The 14,234-nt window shown below is 38.6% G+C and overlaps 1 protein-coding gene across 4 annotated transcripts in view; it reads left to right on the forward strand.

Moving 5' to 3' along the window:
- Positions 1–447: 447 nt before the first annotated feature.
- Positions 448–14,234, forward strand: part of TMEM117 (transmembrane protein 117) — a 503,113-nt gene continuing 489,326 nt past the window's right edge. For 3 of the 4 annotated variants that reach the window (XM_008073776.1, XM_008073775.1, XM_021706857.1), the window contains exons 1-2: positions 448–482; positions 8,947–9,251. In XM_008073776.1, coding sequence (XP_008071967.1) covers positions 9,187–9,251 — 65 coding nt within the window. In that variant the 5' untranslated portion in view covers positions 448–482; positions 8,947–9,186. Of the gene's footprint in view, positions 483–8,946; positions 9,252–14,234 lie in introns of those variants that run through there. The other variant, XM_008073777.1, reaches the window with a different exon arrangement.

Genomic DNA, 14,234 nt, shown 5'->3' on the forward strand with positions numbered 1-14,234 from the left:
AATGCAGCTAATAATTTAATGGGCATTGTGTTAAATCTATAGATTGCTTGTGTAAGATGGACATCTTAACAATGCTGATTCTTTCAATCCGTGAGCATGAGGTGTTTTTCCATTTGTTTGTGTCATCAGGATTTCTTTGAGCAGTGTTTTTGTCATTCTTGTTGTAAAGGTTTTTGCATTCTCTGCTTAGGAAGATGCCAGGTTCTTTCATTTTTTTGTGGCTATTATGAATGAGATTGTGCTTTTTTATTTTGGGTTTTTATTTGTTTATTGTTAGTGTATAGGAATGCGACTAACTTTTGCACATTTATTTTTTTTACCCAAAGTTCTTTATCAGGGCAAGGGGGTTTTTGACAGATTCTCTTGGGATTTCAAGGTATGGAATCATGTCGTCTGCAAAGAGAGATAACTTAACTTCCAATGGATGGGTTTGGATACCCGCGTCTTCGTTTTCAGGCGCCCGAGCCCCGCGTGACCCTTGGGTGAGTACGAATACCGGAGGTGGGGCGCGCCGTCCCCGTCGTGTGGTGCAGTCGCAGGGCAGCTCCTGCCCCGTCCGTCCGAGCCGGCTGCCCGCCCGCCGATGCCCGCGAGTGCGGAGGCTGCTCGGACCCGGCCCGGCGCCCGGCGCCCCTTCTCGTCCCTCCCGAGGAGGGCACCCGGAGGGGCAGGGCGAGGCGTCAGGGAGGGAGACCCGCGCCAGCCCTTCTGGCTGAGGGCACGGGGCACTCGCGGGCTACCGGGGGGGTGAGGGACGGCGGGAGAGCAGACCTTGAACTTTCCTCGCTTCAGTGATTCCTAGGATGGGAGCTGAGCAAAAGCCCCATCTGTTTTTGCTAATTAAATTAACAGGTTGCATGCAGTTTATGACTGTTCTCCTTGGGGGGAAAAAAAAAATACTTGGGTGTTTGCTAACTTCATCGTGACTAAATAAAACGAATTTTCTAATTTGCATTTTTGAAAATGTCACGGGCCCACGGGCCCACAAGTGTGTTTGATCCATGTGATAACATTTTTGGCTGCCATTATTCTTCCTACCCTCTGTGGAACAATGAAGTGTGTGTGTGTGTGTGTGTGTGTGTGTGTGTGTGAGAGAGAGAGAGAGAGAGAGAGAGAGAGAGAGAGAGAGAGAGGGAGAGGGAGAGAGAGAGAAGTAAACATCATATGTTTATTTTGGTGTTTATGTACGAATATAAGTCTCAGGAACCAAAAAGAAAACAAAATTGAGTAAAAATAAGTTGAGTATAAGAGCATGTATTCCCCCCTAATTACAAATGATGTACTGTCTGAAATCCAAGGAAGGACTTCTGGGAAACTTCCAGGTCTTTGTCTTCAGAAACAAGTTCTTCCAATTTATTGAGTATTAAAAGTAGTAGAATCTCTGTAAACCCTATTTTTTGTTGTAAAGTATTGATTTTTTAAAATCATGGATATACTTTCTAACTTTTACTCCCTCAGTCTTTGTAGTTCAAAAGTAATATGAATTTTGACATTTTGACTCAGGTCATCCCTCTTATCCCAACCTTCCGTCTGATTCTTGTAATCAGAAACCATGTCTTGTCAATTTTATTTAATTTGCTTCTTTAAACTGCCATTCATTAAATAAATAACCCCATACATGGATTACATTATTACATGTTATTTTTGTCATTGTGTTTAGAATATGATCATGACACTTCATTCCTAATCATTAACAAATGTCACTGAAAAGGAGCTCTAAAGATTTTTAAAGTCTACACTGGTGATTCATTATTAACTTTATAATGTGCTAGGGCTCATATACATATTTTGACATTTTCAGTGGAAAGTTGTCTTTGTTCAGAGGAACCCCTAGACTGACTTTGCTTTTGAAGTCTCTGTTTTTAAAACTTGCATTGATTAAGCACTTATTTGTCTCAGGGACTGCAGGATGAGAACAAGGGAAGAAAGTCACTTAACAGTGGAAATAATGTGAAGAGAAAGTCTAGGAAGTAATTTATGGATGTGATCCCCTAAATTAGCTAGAGTACCACAAATACCATCCTGGAATCTATGCAAAGCCACTTATGGTGGTTTCATTGATTGACTTAAAAGGCTGCTTTTTATTTAAAAGACTGTGTGGTCTTTTGTATTGGACTAAAAGGAAGAAGTTCCAACTTTATTTCTGTTATTATTGCTGTTTTTCTAAAACCTGTATTAAGCACTTGCATTATGTAAAATATGACGTATCATCTCTTACCTGCCTTTTTATCTAACAAATTAAGATAATATACTAAATCCTATCCTTACTGCAGGGCTGGTTCAGGCAAATTTGGATTTGTTTTTTCTACCTTGTTACCATTTCTTCTTTTGCAGACTTGGATGTCTCATTATTCAGAAACTATTCTCTCTGAAAAAGAATCCTCAGCGTTTTCTTCTCATCCAGGGCTGGTCTGTTATCCATCCACCAGATATCCATAGATCTACTTGTTCACCCATCAGCAAATATTAATTGCCTACTAAGTGCAAGTCATCAGCTAGTACTTGCTCTCCCTTCCCATTGAAACTCTATTCTGTATTTTATACTTCATTCGACGGTAATTAAGAGTATTAACTTTGGGGCTGTATAGAGGAAGTTGTACCTGTTTCTGCCAGTTGTTAGCTGTATGACCTTGGGCATATCATAACCTCTTTGAATCTCTGTCTTCACTGATAAATCCAAATGGCTAGTCTTAGGACTAATTGAGATAATACACGGAAAGTGTTTTCCAAGAGCCTAATGCATAAAAAACACAAAAAAATGTTAATTATTAGTTTGTTGCCTACATCTGCTGCAACCCTGTTTATCTCAGGAAGTGCATTCCCCGTCTCAGGAAGTGGCAATTCCAGTCTGGATTTGGCCTAGGTCATGTCTACATTCAAACTTATCAGCTCTTCCTTTTAAGTATATCCAGAAGTAGAATTGTTTAAACTATCTCGACCTCTACCTGCCTGTTAGTACCTGCCTCCAAGTCATTGCATCCTCACCTGGCAACAGCTTCCTCAATAGCTTCCTTGCGTCTGTTCCTTCCCTTCTAAAGAATATTTTCAACCAGCAGACAGTGGCCTTCCTGACATGTAATTAACTTGTGTCACTCCCTTGCTTCCTCCCTCACTTAGGGAGAAGGCCCACACACATAGCATGGTCGCAAGGTCTGACCATGATCAAACGCTACCTCCTGGACCTCATCTCTTTCATATTCCTACTTCACACCCCCTTCCCATCCAGTCACACTAGCCTCCTTGTAATTGCTTAAATGCACTAAGCATACAACCAGCAATGGCTTTTGCTACATTTATTTCCTCTGTCTGGGTCACTCTTTCCCCAGATATCTGCTAGTCTCCCTCCCTTTTTTCATATCTGTCTTCTAATGTCACCTCATAGTGAGGTCTTCTTTTACTTCCCTCACACCTGACACTCTCTATGAACTTTTCTTGTTTGATTTTCTTTATCAACTTTCCAAAATACATCATATTTAATTTTGATCTGTTTAGTGTCTGTTTTCCCTCAAAGAAACTATCAGATGCGTGGCAACAAGGACTCTGTCTGCTAGTAACTCCAGCACACAGGCCGGTGCCTGGAATAAGATAAGTAATGGTACATATTGAACAAACGAATGAATGAATGTTATTATGGAATTAGCAAATCTGGACTTTACCACTTTCTATGTATGACTGTATCACTCTTCTGCTCTGAAACCTTTGATAATTCACTATTCTGTACTCAGTAAAGTACAAACACTTTTGCATAATCTTCCTTGAACTGGCCACAGATTGTCCTTAACTCCAGGTACCCCATGTTCCAGCCACACAGTCTTACTGGTATGTCTCAGTATCAGTGCCAGACAGTTTCTTCTGTGCCTTTGCACAAAATATCCTCCAACTTGAGTACCCTTATATTTATTCCGCTTTTCGTTTGCATTCCTCTATATGCTTAGCCTTTAGTACCAAGTGAAATGCTGGTTTGTAGCAAACATGTGAGGCATTCCTCATACCTAGTATAAAACTTTGTTCTTCTAGAGTTGGAAACCATGACTGAAGATCTGTGGCTTGTCAATTCCAACTGTAGTTACCAACATCTTTACCAATGCTTTTACAAAGACAGAGTCTTCCAAAATATTGGTAGTGGCATCTATCTAATAATGTCATTACTTACGAGAGGGAATTAAATGGTACCTATTAGTCTAATTCTGAGATGCAGCTGGAAAATCACAGAATAGTCACCCATGCAGAAGGACAGTAAGACCAACTTAGCTACTTACATTGATGGTCAAGAAGAAAAAAATTCAAGCAATCCTGTAGTCACATGATGTCCAGTTCTTTCTGATATTGAGGAGTAATATTAGACTCATTTGTCCTAGAAGTACTGTCAATTTTTTATGTCAGTTGACTTTATGACTGGAAACTTTCTGATCCAATATGTAAGTGGCAAGAGTTTGAAATTTATGTCTTTGTGTGGGCCAGGTATAGTATCAAGAGTTGAAGCCAGGTGGTTTGGATTTGAATCCTGACTCTGACATAGAATAGTTCTGTTATTCTGTACTAGTAACTAAACTCTAAGTCTCAGTTTCAACATTTATAAAATGGAAAAAATAAGAGTATTTGCTTCATTCGGCTACTATGAAATTTTTAAAAGGTGCTTATAAATCTCATTAGCATAGTGTCTGGTACACAGTAGTTCTCAATTGATGTTAGCCTTAGTAATAATTATGTAATCTGGCTCTGAAATCAGATGGAGCTGGGTGGAGGTGACTAATATTATTACTGACTAAGTCATCATTGTGGTCTTCAGACTTTGCTGCTCTCCTCTCCTCTTCCCTTAGTGGAAGTAGAATGGCAGGTTGCTCTGTCTTCTCATTTCACAATGAGGGGCTTCTCTTTCGGAGTGTACCTCTCAGCTCTGATTGCCCACTGTGAATCTGGCACTGTGCTGTGTCCTGGAAATAAATAAACTTGAGGAGTTTATGATGAAGTGAGAGAGATAATATATAAACAGATCATTTCACTGTCATGAGCTAAGAGCTAAGATAAAAGGTCATTTTATCTATGGTTGCAGAAATGAATTTTAAAGGATGAACAGGTTTTGCAGACTATGTGCCCTATGTAACAACCTCAGTCCTGGATTGTTAACAGTAGAGTTCACCAAATAATCATATTCATCATAAAGATGCTTTATGCGAACTACAGAGGTGAAAGTAGTTTTGGTGCTCTGGATAAGATCAGGGTACCTAAGGAACTAGAAAACAGGACTGAGATGATGAGGCAAACTTTTGGCAGTCTGTATATGAGGTCACAGAGTGGGGATAAGCACAGGTTTTATTCAAATGATTATGTAAGTGTTTGGAATTTGGGACCCCCAGAAAATGTCACTTCAACTTCTAGATTATGAAGGAAAAAAAAAAATTCAGCTTGCTTTAACATAAAACAACAAATGATCAATAATGGGATCCTGTTTCATTCTACTAGTAGCTATGTCACTGAAACTGTTAGTGGAAATAAAGAATAAGCTGTGTGCACGATGGGCAATATCCTACTGGAAGAAACACTTCCATCTTTGTTATGTGTTAGAAATATTAAGGGCTAGGTATAGGTCTGGATTCAAATCTTGACTTTGTCATTTACTGAGTTATGTGAATTAAAAAGGCAGCAAATGCTCTGAGCCTTCATTTTATTCCCTGTAATATGAGAGTTATGGTAGCATTCATAACACTACTGTGGGAATTAAGATCTCATATAGGATTATTACTCAGTGATATAGTTATCTCTCCTAAAATAGTATAAATGCTGGAGAGAAACAGCTGTCTCAAAAAATTTGTGAATGTTCTAATCTAACTCCGGCATGAGGACATTACATAGCCCACAATACATGATTCTGAAGTTAAAAACAACAATAAAATAAGCATATGCCAACTTTCCACAAAGCATATATTAAAAAAAGATCTCATGTATTCAGTGTTCTAAATCCTGCTGTCTTAAGTATGTGTGTCGTGGTTGGAGGGTAAGGGAAAATGGTGGTGGGAACAAATTAGAGTGCTTCACTGGAGGAGAAGCAGTGTTAACCTGTTATAACAACTTTTTAAAATGATTCTTCTGTCTAGTTCTGATGGACATAGGAACTATTCACTTTTCAAGGTTCACTGGTCCTTGAGATGGTTTTTGTGAATTTTTTTGTGGTGGTAGTCTTTGAACACTTCCAAAGGTGTTGCATGAAATTGAGTTGACAACTGACTCATTCTAGCATTCTTGCACATTGAATATCATGAAAACACATAATGTTCACTTTTGTTCATCACTGCTTGCTCTGTTCTCTTTAGTGTGAGAACCACACATGAAGGTTTCTGCCACTAAGCAGATGGTGAGCCTCACGTTAAAAAAAAGCATAAACAAAAACAAGAATTTTGTGATAGTTACCATCCCTAGGTGACCTGAGGTGTAGCCCCTGGGAATAGATATTTCAGGGGGTTCACGAAGGTCACAAGGGACTTGAAATTGCTTAGAAGGCTTATGAATCCAAGGCACAGTGACTATTTCCTTGACTGAGTTATATTGCCAGTCCTTTGGTGTGTTTATATTGCTTTTGTAAAACAGTTATGACAGGTCTTCCTTAACTAAGATTGTGGGTTTAATTGACATTCATCAGCCCAGAATATTGAATTGGGATTTGGAAACCTTGGAGACTATTCTTAGGTGTTCCATTGACTTAGAATGATTATTTCAGGTGTGTGGCATGGTCTTTGTACTTTTAATAATGTATAAAATAAGAATATCAATGGACACCTTTTGTTGAGGAATTATAAAGGATTATTTCATAGACAGAGGGTGCCAAAAAATGTATACAGACTGTATCAACATTGTCATACTCAATATATACCAATAACAAAAGATGAATAGAAGTCATGTTTGACTTCTGCAATTTCACATTGCTACTGTAATTCAATTCAGCTTTGAAAAGTGATACGTAGATAAAATCTCTTAAAATGTATATACATTTTTTGGCACCCCTATATATCTCTTTCTATTTTTTTCTTTTTTTTCCCCTGGGCTATAGTATGGTATGTATTGCAGAGTAAATATAATTGTGTCTAGAGAAGAATATGTTGCCAGAAAACATTCAAGGGCTGGCATCCTTGGGATTGGGCCCTGGGTCTGCTCTCTAGGCAAGGAAATTGTCTGAACTGCTCTGGCAGCCTGTGGGGAACTGTAGTCGGGCCCTGGGGTCAGACCTCAGAGGCTCAGATCAGAGCTCTCCTGCTAGGTGACTTTGGACAAGTTACATAATCTGCACGAGCCTCAATTTCTTCCCTGTAAGATGAAGTGATAGGAATGATAATAACAGTAGTTCAGGGGGTTGTTATGACAAAAATGACATGATGATGCATGCAGACATCCAGCACAGAACCTGGCATGTAAAATGCTGTAGGCTTTGGAAGGGTCCCTCTTCCCGTCTTCCCTTTCTGAATTCTAACTAAACTGAGAAAGAAGAAAACTGAATTGGCAGATGGCAGTCAAATTTTTGCCTTTATTTTTGTTATCCAAGATTTAATCAGTTTTATTACTGAATAAAACAGATGTAGCTTAATATGAGAGCCAATCACCCACTTACAAGTCCTGGGGGACCCTACGCAGGCCTCCTCATGTGAAAGTTACAACTGGAGTTCTTTATGGGCAGACTAACTCTCAGAAGAGAGAAGAACTAAGTAAGACTTCGTAGCCGGGTCCTGGACATTTGCATTTTAAGACAGCTGTACTTCCAGTGTGTATTAGGTTAGGACGCATTGCATATTTTGCACTGCCTTTATGCCTTTGCTTAAACCCTTACCACTGCCTAGTTTCAGCATCCTTGCCTTCTTTACCTGAAAAAAGTATTCTACTGATCCTCCAACCTCAAATTTGAGCATGTCCTCTGTGTAGTCTTCCCCTTTCTCCTCACTCCCCAAAAGCAGAGTTCCCCAGTCCTTCCTGTGGTCAGCTGCTCTATCATAGACTAAGCTGTTTCATAAATCTTATTCTGTGTTGAAACTATTTGATAACTAGACTGTGAACATCTTCATAAAAGTTCATACGCATGTACATTTGTTAATGTATAGAAGACATCTGAAAGTATCTCTACCACATTATTCAGCAATTATTACTCTGAAGTGAGAGATTTGGGCAGAGGAGGATGATAATTATTTCATTTTTTTGTTCATGTATTCTTAGCTTATTTCTACATTGTTTTAATTTTTAAATGATGCTGTATTATGGCTGTAAGTAATGATTGATAGTAATTAAAAAAGAAGAGGCTGGGCATGGTGGCTCAAACCTGTAATCCCAGCACTTTGGGAGGCCGAGGCAAGATGGTTGCCTGAGCCCAGGGGTTCAAGAGCAGCCTGGGCAACTTGGTGAGACCTCTTCATCTCTACAATATGTATAAAAAAAAATTAGCCGGATGTGGTAGCCTGCGCTTGTGGTTCCGGCTGGCTACTTGGAAGGCTGAGGCAGAAGGGTTTCCTGAACCCACCAGGTTGATGCTGAGGTCCATGAGTGTGCCACTGTGCTCCAGCCTGGGCAGCAGTGTGAGACTGAGTCAAAAAAAAAAGAAGAAGAAGAAAAGCATTATGTTGGTTTTATATTCTGTTTCCTCTGAGGGTACCTCTACATCTTTACATGTCACCTCAGTCACCATCCCAATTTTTTTTTTCTTTTTTGCCTTCTCATGCCCCTTCCACTCTCCCTACTTCTATATTCTCTTCTTTCCTCAATTGCCAGATGATCAGAGATATGACTGTGTTGGAGAAAGGACAATATTAACCTTCCTCAATCTTAGACTTGTGTCGGTACCCTAAGTAGGAACAGCTGTCATCTTTTCCAAATACCTTTTTATTAGGTTGTTATAAAACTGAACAGATGTCAGGAAGAGAGAGACTACTTATCTTCCTGCTCTGACCCTGTCTATCTTTTCTTATACAGGTAAACTACGGAATTGAAGTTTTGAAGGATGGGTAAAGACTTTCGTTATTATTTTCAGCATCCCTGGTCTCGCATGATTGTGGCTTACTTGGTGATCTTCTTTAACTTCTTAATATTTGCGGAGGACCCAGTTTCTCATAGCCAAACAGAAGCCAATGTTATTGTTGTTGGAAACTGTTTTTCATTTGTAACAAATAAATACCCTAGAGGACTTGGCTGGAGGATTTTGAAGGTGCTTCTATGGCTACTTGCCATTCTCACAGGACTAATAGCTGGCAAATTTCTATTCCATCAACGTTTGTTTGGTAAGTACTGTAAACCATGAAATGCGATTTTGCTAATTGTTTAATTTCTGTTCTATGAGATAGTAGAGCTTTGTTATTTCTAAATGCTAATTTAGAGTACATTTTAGTCTGTCCTTTAGCCTTCATTTGTTACATCTTACTGTAACTGGTTCTTCCGCTATTCTGTTTAGTGGTGTGCTTTTTTACTGCCTAGGGGAAATTAACATGAAGTAAAATTAGTACCAAACTTCATTTGAAAAAAAAAATGGCTTTAGAGTTTAAAAGAATGTATATATAATCTTATTTACAGAAGACATGGAAGCAGCTCTTTTCCCATAACTAATACCTAAGTATGATATAGTAGAGAGATTATAAATCATAAAGAAAATGCATCCATATGACACTATATTTTCATTAACTATACATTATACATATTGTTCTTTTAGGGAGTTAGAACCAGAAGCTTACCTTTTTATCCTCATTTTTTAAAACATGGGTTTTAGCATGTTTATTTTTAACCTATTCCCCTGCAGAACAGTGTATTAGTAAAGGATCTCTTGGAAGCAAGCAACAGAAATAGAGATTAAATTAGTTTAAGTTAAAAAGGTAACTTCCTATAAGCATATTTAGATATTTCACAGAGACCAAGGATTGAATTCATTTTGGATATTGGGATAAGTGGAACCAAGGGTGTAACAGGTTTGTTTTTCTGACGGGCAGCAAGTCAATATACCAAGACAGCAGGGATTACAGAACAGAAAGAGTTTTATAATCCTTGGGGAGCCAAATGAGATGGGAGGAAACCTCAAGTAAACCTCCTTGAGGAGTTTGCACTTAGGGATTTGTAGAGCTTTTGAGTTGGCTGAAGGTGTGAGATTGTTGATTGGCTAAAGGGTGCAGAGTAAAGTCACAAGACAGGAAGAAAAAGAAACTGCATTTTCATGCTGATTTTGTTCCTCCAGGAGGGTCTTTAAACTAGTTGGTATTACCTATTCTGCTGGAATTCAGGATCTAAAGAACATCTTGAGCAATTCTTAAACAAAAGCCTTATGTTTCTAGGGACAGAAATTCTATATGTAGAAAAATGGGCATGCAAATGGTCAGTATCTAGTGCTACATGACTTTTGGTTACAAAGAAGTAGGTCAAAGTGCAACCTGATTAATGCTTAATTATATTTCTGCCCAGAACCTGGCTTGTAATTCTCGTTAACCCTGTAAGGATGGTTTCAAGGGCTTGAATTCTGTCAGGATGCTTTTTGTTTCTACTTCTCTATCATATCTGCTTTATTCTCCTTTCACCCCAAAGATCAGCTTATATCCACCCAGAGAGTCTGGCTTGACTCTTTTGACCTCATGTTTAAACTCTCAGGGAATAGACTAAAGTTGACTTAGTTTAGGTTTGGTTCCAAGTTTGGATTAATCAGTTTTAGCCTAGAAGTGGGTGGTATTTATTCAACAAATATTCATTGATCACTTATTTCATGCCAGATACTATCCTAGACGGTGATTCAAGCAGATAAGCTCTGCCTTCATAAAAACTTACCTCCTATAGAAGGGAAAAAGATTAAACAAATACATGAATAACACATGAAGGGGTTATATGTACTATGGGGGAAAATAATGTAGTGTTAAATGCTGTAGCTAGGATAGTTAGGAGGAGAATTTAATAGTAGAGCTTTGGACTTAGCAATTATAAGATAATAAATGACTTAGTGAAGGTATTTTCATTGGGTTAGAAACCAATGGCAATGTTTTAAGAAATAAACAAATAAATATTTATATATATATACACATATATACACATAGTATTACATTTGTATTTTTCTTAATCTCTACTAAAATTATTGCCACCTGTTTCTATTATATAAATATATAAAATGCACATATTTTATATCTATTATCTATGTGCATATATGTTAATATTCACATCTTTGTATGTATGTACATAGTTTCTAGATGTTTGGTGAGGAAATGAAAGAAAGAAATGGAGAAGAAGTGGAAGAAGGACCAAAGGAAAATTTTGTTGTTGATGGTAGTAGCAGTGATAGTTTTGCTTGGGGGACAAGATTAATTACCTGCCTATATTTTTGAGGGGGAAAAGTGAGATTGAAGTACAAATAAAAATATATAGAAAAAAGCATCTCTGAAGGCTTCTTTGGTTTGAGACTTAGAAGTGGTGGCTTTAGAGAGGACGAGAGGAGAGATCTTGGTTCTTCAGATACGGTCATGAGTGAGATAAAAGTTGGTACTTTGATAGATAGGTTTGGAAGGAGCAGGAAGGTGAATGTGAAGGTGAAGATCCCCTCTGGTAACTTCTATTTTACTAAGAGGAAGAAGAGCTAAAGATAAAGGTGGAAGAATTTGATTATGCAAGGGACTTAAGAAAGTGGTCAGGATTTTGAAACAGTGGCACTAGGGATTATGGGAGTGAACTGACTAAGAACAAAAGAAAGAGTTGCTGATTATCCCTGAGGGTTGTTGACATTATCCACTATAAATTTGAATGAAACCAATCTGAACTGCTGAGCAGTATTCTCTTTGAGAGCTTAGTCATCTGGAACAGAATTTGAGAGTGATTCATCTGGGTGGGGACTGTTCAGGCTTGTTGTATTGGAAACAAAGGATGAAAAATAATGGAGAGTTCTAGTAGAAGTGCTATTGATTTGATTAATATAGGGTTCTGACTAGACATGGAAAAGAGGTGAGGTAGATGATGGTCTGGGAGGAGCAGGTAAGGGCCAGAAGAGTAGATAAAGCTTAGCAGGTGAAGTGGGAGTAAGAAAAGGGAAAGAATGTGTGGGTATGGTCAGATGACATGTTGTAATGAAGTACAATCATTCTTTAGTGGTGATTCCCAACTAGGGCATGGTCTTTAGAGAGTGGGTGCTAAAGCAGAGTGGAGAGATGGGTCATAAATACAGACAATATTTAGGAAACTGGTGATAGTTGGCCATCTACCAGATGCTGAATAAGCATGATGTCCTGCATAGTCATCATACAGGTAGAAGAGGGTAAGGGTCGTGGTGAGTGGGAGAGGATCAGTTTCCTAAAATGGGTAGAGGATCTTGGAAAGACAGAACAATAGATACCTATTACAAGCAGTGACTGGATGTGTTTGGAACCCATTCAAGAAATGTTCTTAGTGTAGAAAGCTAAGACAAACTTAGTCTAAAATTAATCTAGTTTGGAGAAAAATGATCTGTCTACATTAAAGATTGAGAATTATACAGTTAAGGTAATGGTATTATAATAAGGGCAGGTCCTTCAGCTTTGTAAGTGCTACATTTTGTTAAATTATTCTGTTGCAAATTCATCTCTTAAACTAAAATCACATTTCAATTTTGGCTTATCTTTTAATTTTCCTGTAGGTATAAGAGATTCTGCCCTGAAAAAGCCCTTCTTAATTTCAGGTGGATTATTGAGTCTAAGTTTTAATTTTAAAATAATGCAAGCCGGACTCGGTGGCTCAGCCTGTAATCCCGCACCCTGGGAGGCTGAGGTGAGTGGATTGCCTGAGCCCATGGGTTCAAGACCCACCTAGGCAACTTGGTGAGACCTCATCTCTACAATAAATCAAAAAAAAATTAGCCAGGTGTGATAGCGTGCGCCTGTAGTTCCAGCTACTTGGAAGGCTGAGGTGGAAGGATTGCTGGAGCTCAGCAGGTCGAGGCTGCAGTGGCCAGGAGTGGCCACTGCACTCCAGTCTGGGTGACAGAGTGAGACTCCCACTCAAAAATAATAATAATAATAATGCAAAAAATGTTTTGGCTTACAATAGAAAGAATTCTATGATGTCATTTCTATTTGGTAATTTATTTTTTTCTTACTAAAAAATCTATAAAATTATATGGGATACTATAGAAGGAATCATAATCTTCTGTAAGTCTTGATGAAGACTCCTGATTCAATTTCCTAATGAATTTCAAATTTGTCTCTTCTCATTCTCTGATTGAATTTCTTAATGAACTTTGAATTGTATTCTTCTTCTGTCTGCCCTCATGGCAATTGATACTCCCTTGCTTCATGAACTATTAATCATTTCCTCTTGATAGTTCTCTCCTTCTCTAGTTTGTTACAGATTTTGCTACTGGAATAATTTTATATATTGCTAAATAGCTTCTACCACTGTTTTGTGCTAAGCAGGTATATGCAAACCTATCTCTAAAGGCTGAGGGAGCTGAGGGACTGAAGAAAGAGCTGACAAATCCAGTTTCTTAGAAACACTTGATAGGGACTTACACACGGAAGTCAAGTCTTGGACACCTGCAAGATGGTGAATACCTGCCCTGTTTCCCCCACCCCCAGAGCTTATATACCATAGGAAATGTGCCCACAGGCAGCCTTTATGATTAAGTAAATAAAGTAGAAATATTAGAGGCACTCCCAGAGCTGAGGTTAATCAGAAGTCAACATAGTGGATGAGCTTTAGCCTCCACAACTACTTCAGAGTAAAATCTAAATGCCTTTGATTGATGTCCAACACTCTTTATGATCTGCTCCTGCCTGATCCCAAATTTGGTCTCTTGACATTCCACACTCTGCAGACTTATTTGCTGGATCTCACACCTGTCATGTTCTCTCATGATCTGTGACTTTGCCTATGTGTTCTCCCAGCCCATCATGCTTGTCCTCTCCTTGTCAACTGAGCTGGTTTCTCTTTTCCGTACATATCCCAGTTCAAGCCCCATCTTCTCTGTGACTCTTTCTTTGACTCCCTCCTGTCAGACTTCAGTTGTCTTCTCTCCAGTTCCTCTTGTTAGCACTTGCAACAAAGAGAGTACAGCCATACAACATTATGGAAAGGATTACAAACTTTGTTGCAAACATAGATGTTCTTATTGGCCTGGTATGCGATGAATGTTTCTAACTCTGTTCCCAAATAACTAGCATTTATACATAATTCATTTTTTTAAAAGGTCATATTTAAGCCTTTCACAATTTGTACATGCAAACTTCTGGTAGGGGGTGATGATGAGTTTGGTGGTATATGCATGTTGGGAGGAG

This window comes from Carlito syrichta, unplaced genomic scaffold (assembly GCF_000164805.1).
Source record: "Carlito syrichta isolate Samal-C Ts95f unplaced genomic scaffold, Tarsius_syrichta-2.0.1 Scaffold316102, whole genome shotgun sequence".
Lineage (NCBI taxonomy): Eukaryota > Metazoa > Chordata > Mammalia > Primates > Tarsiidae > Carlito > Carlito syrichta.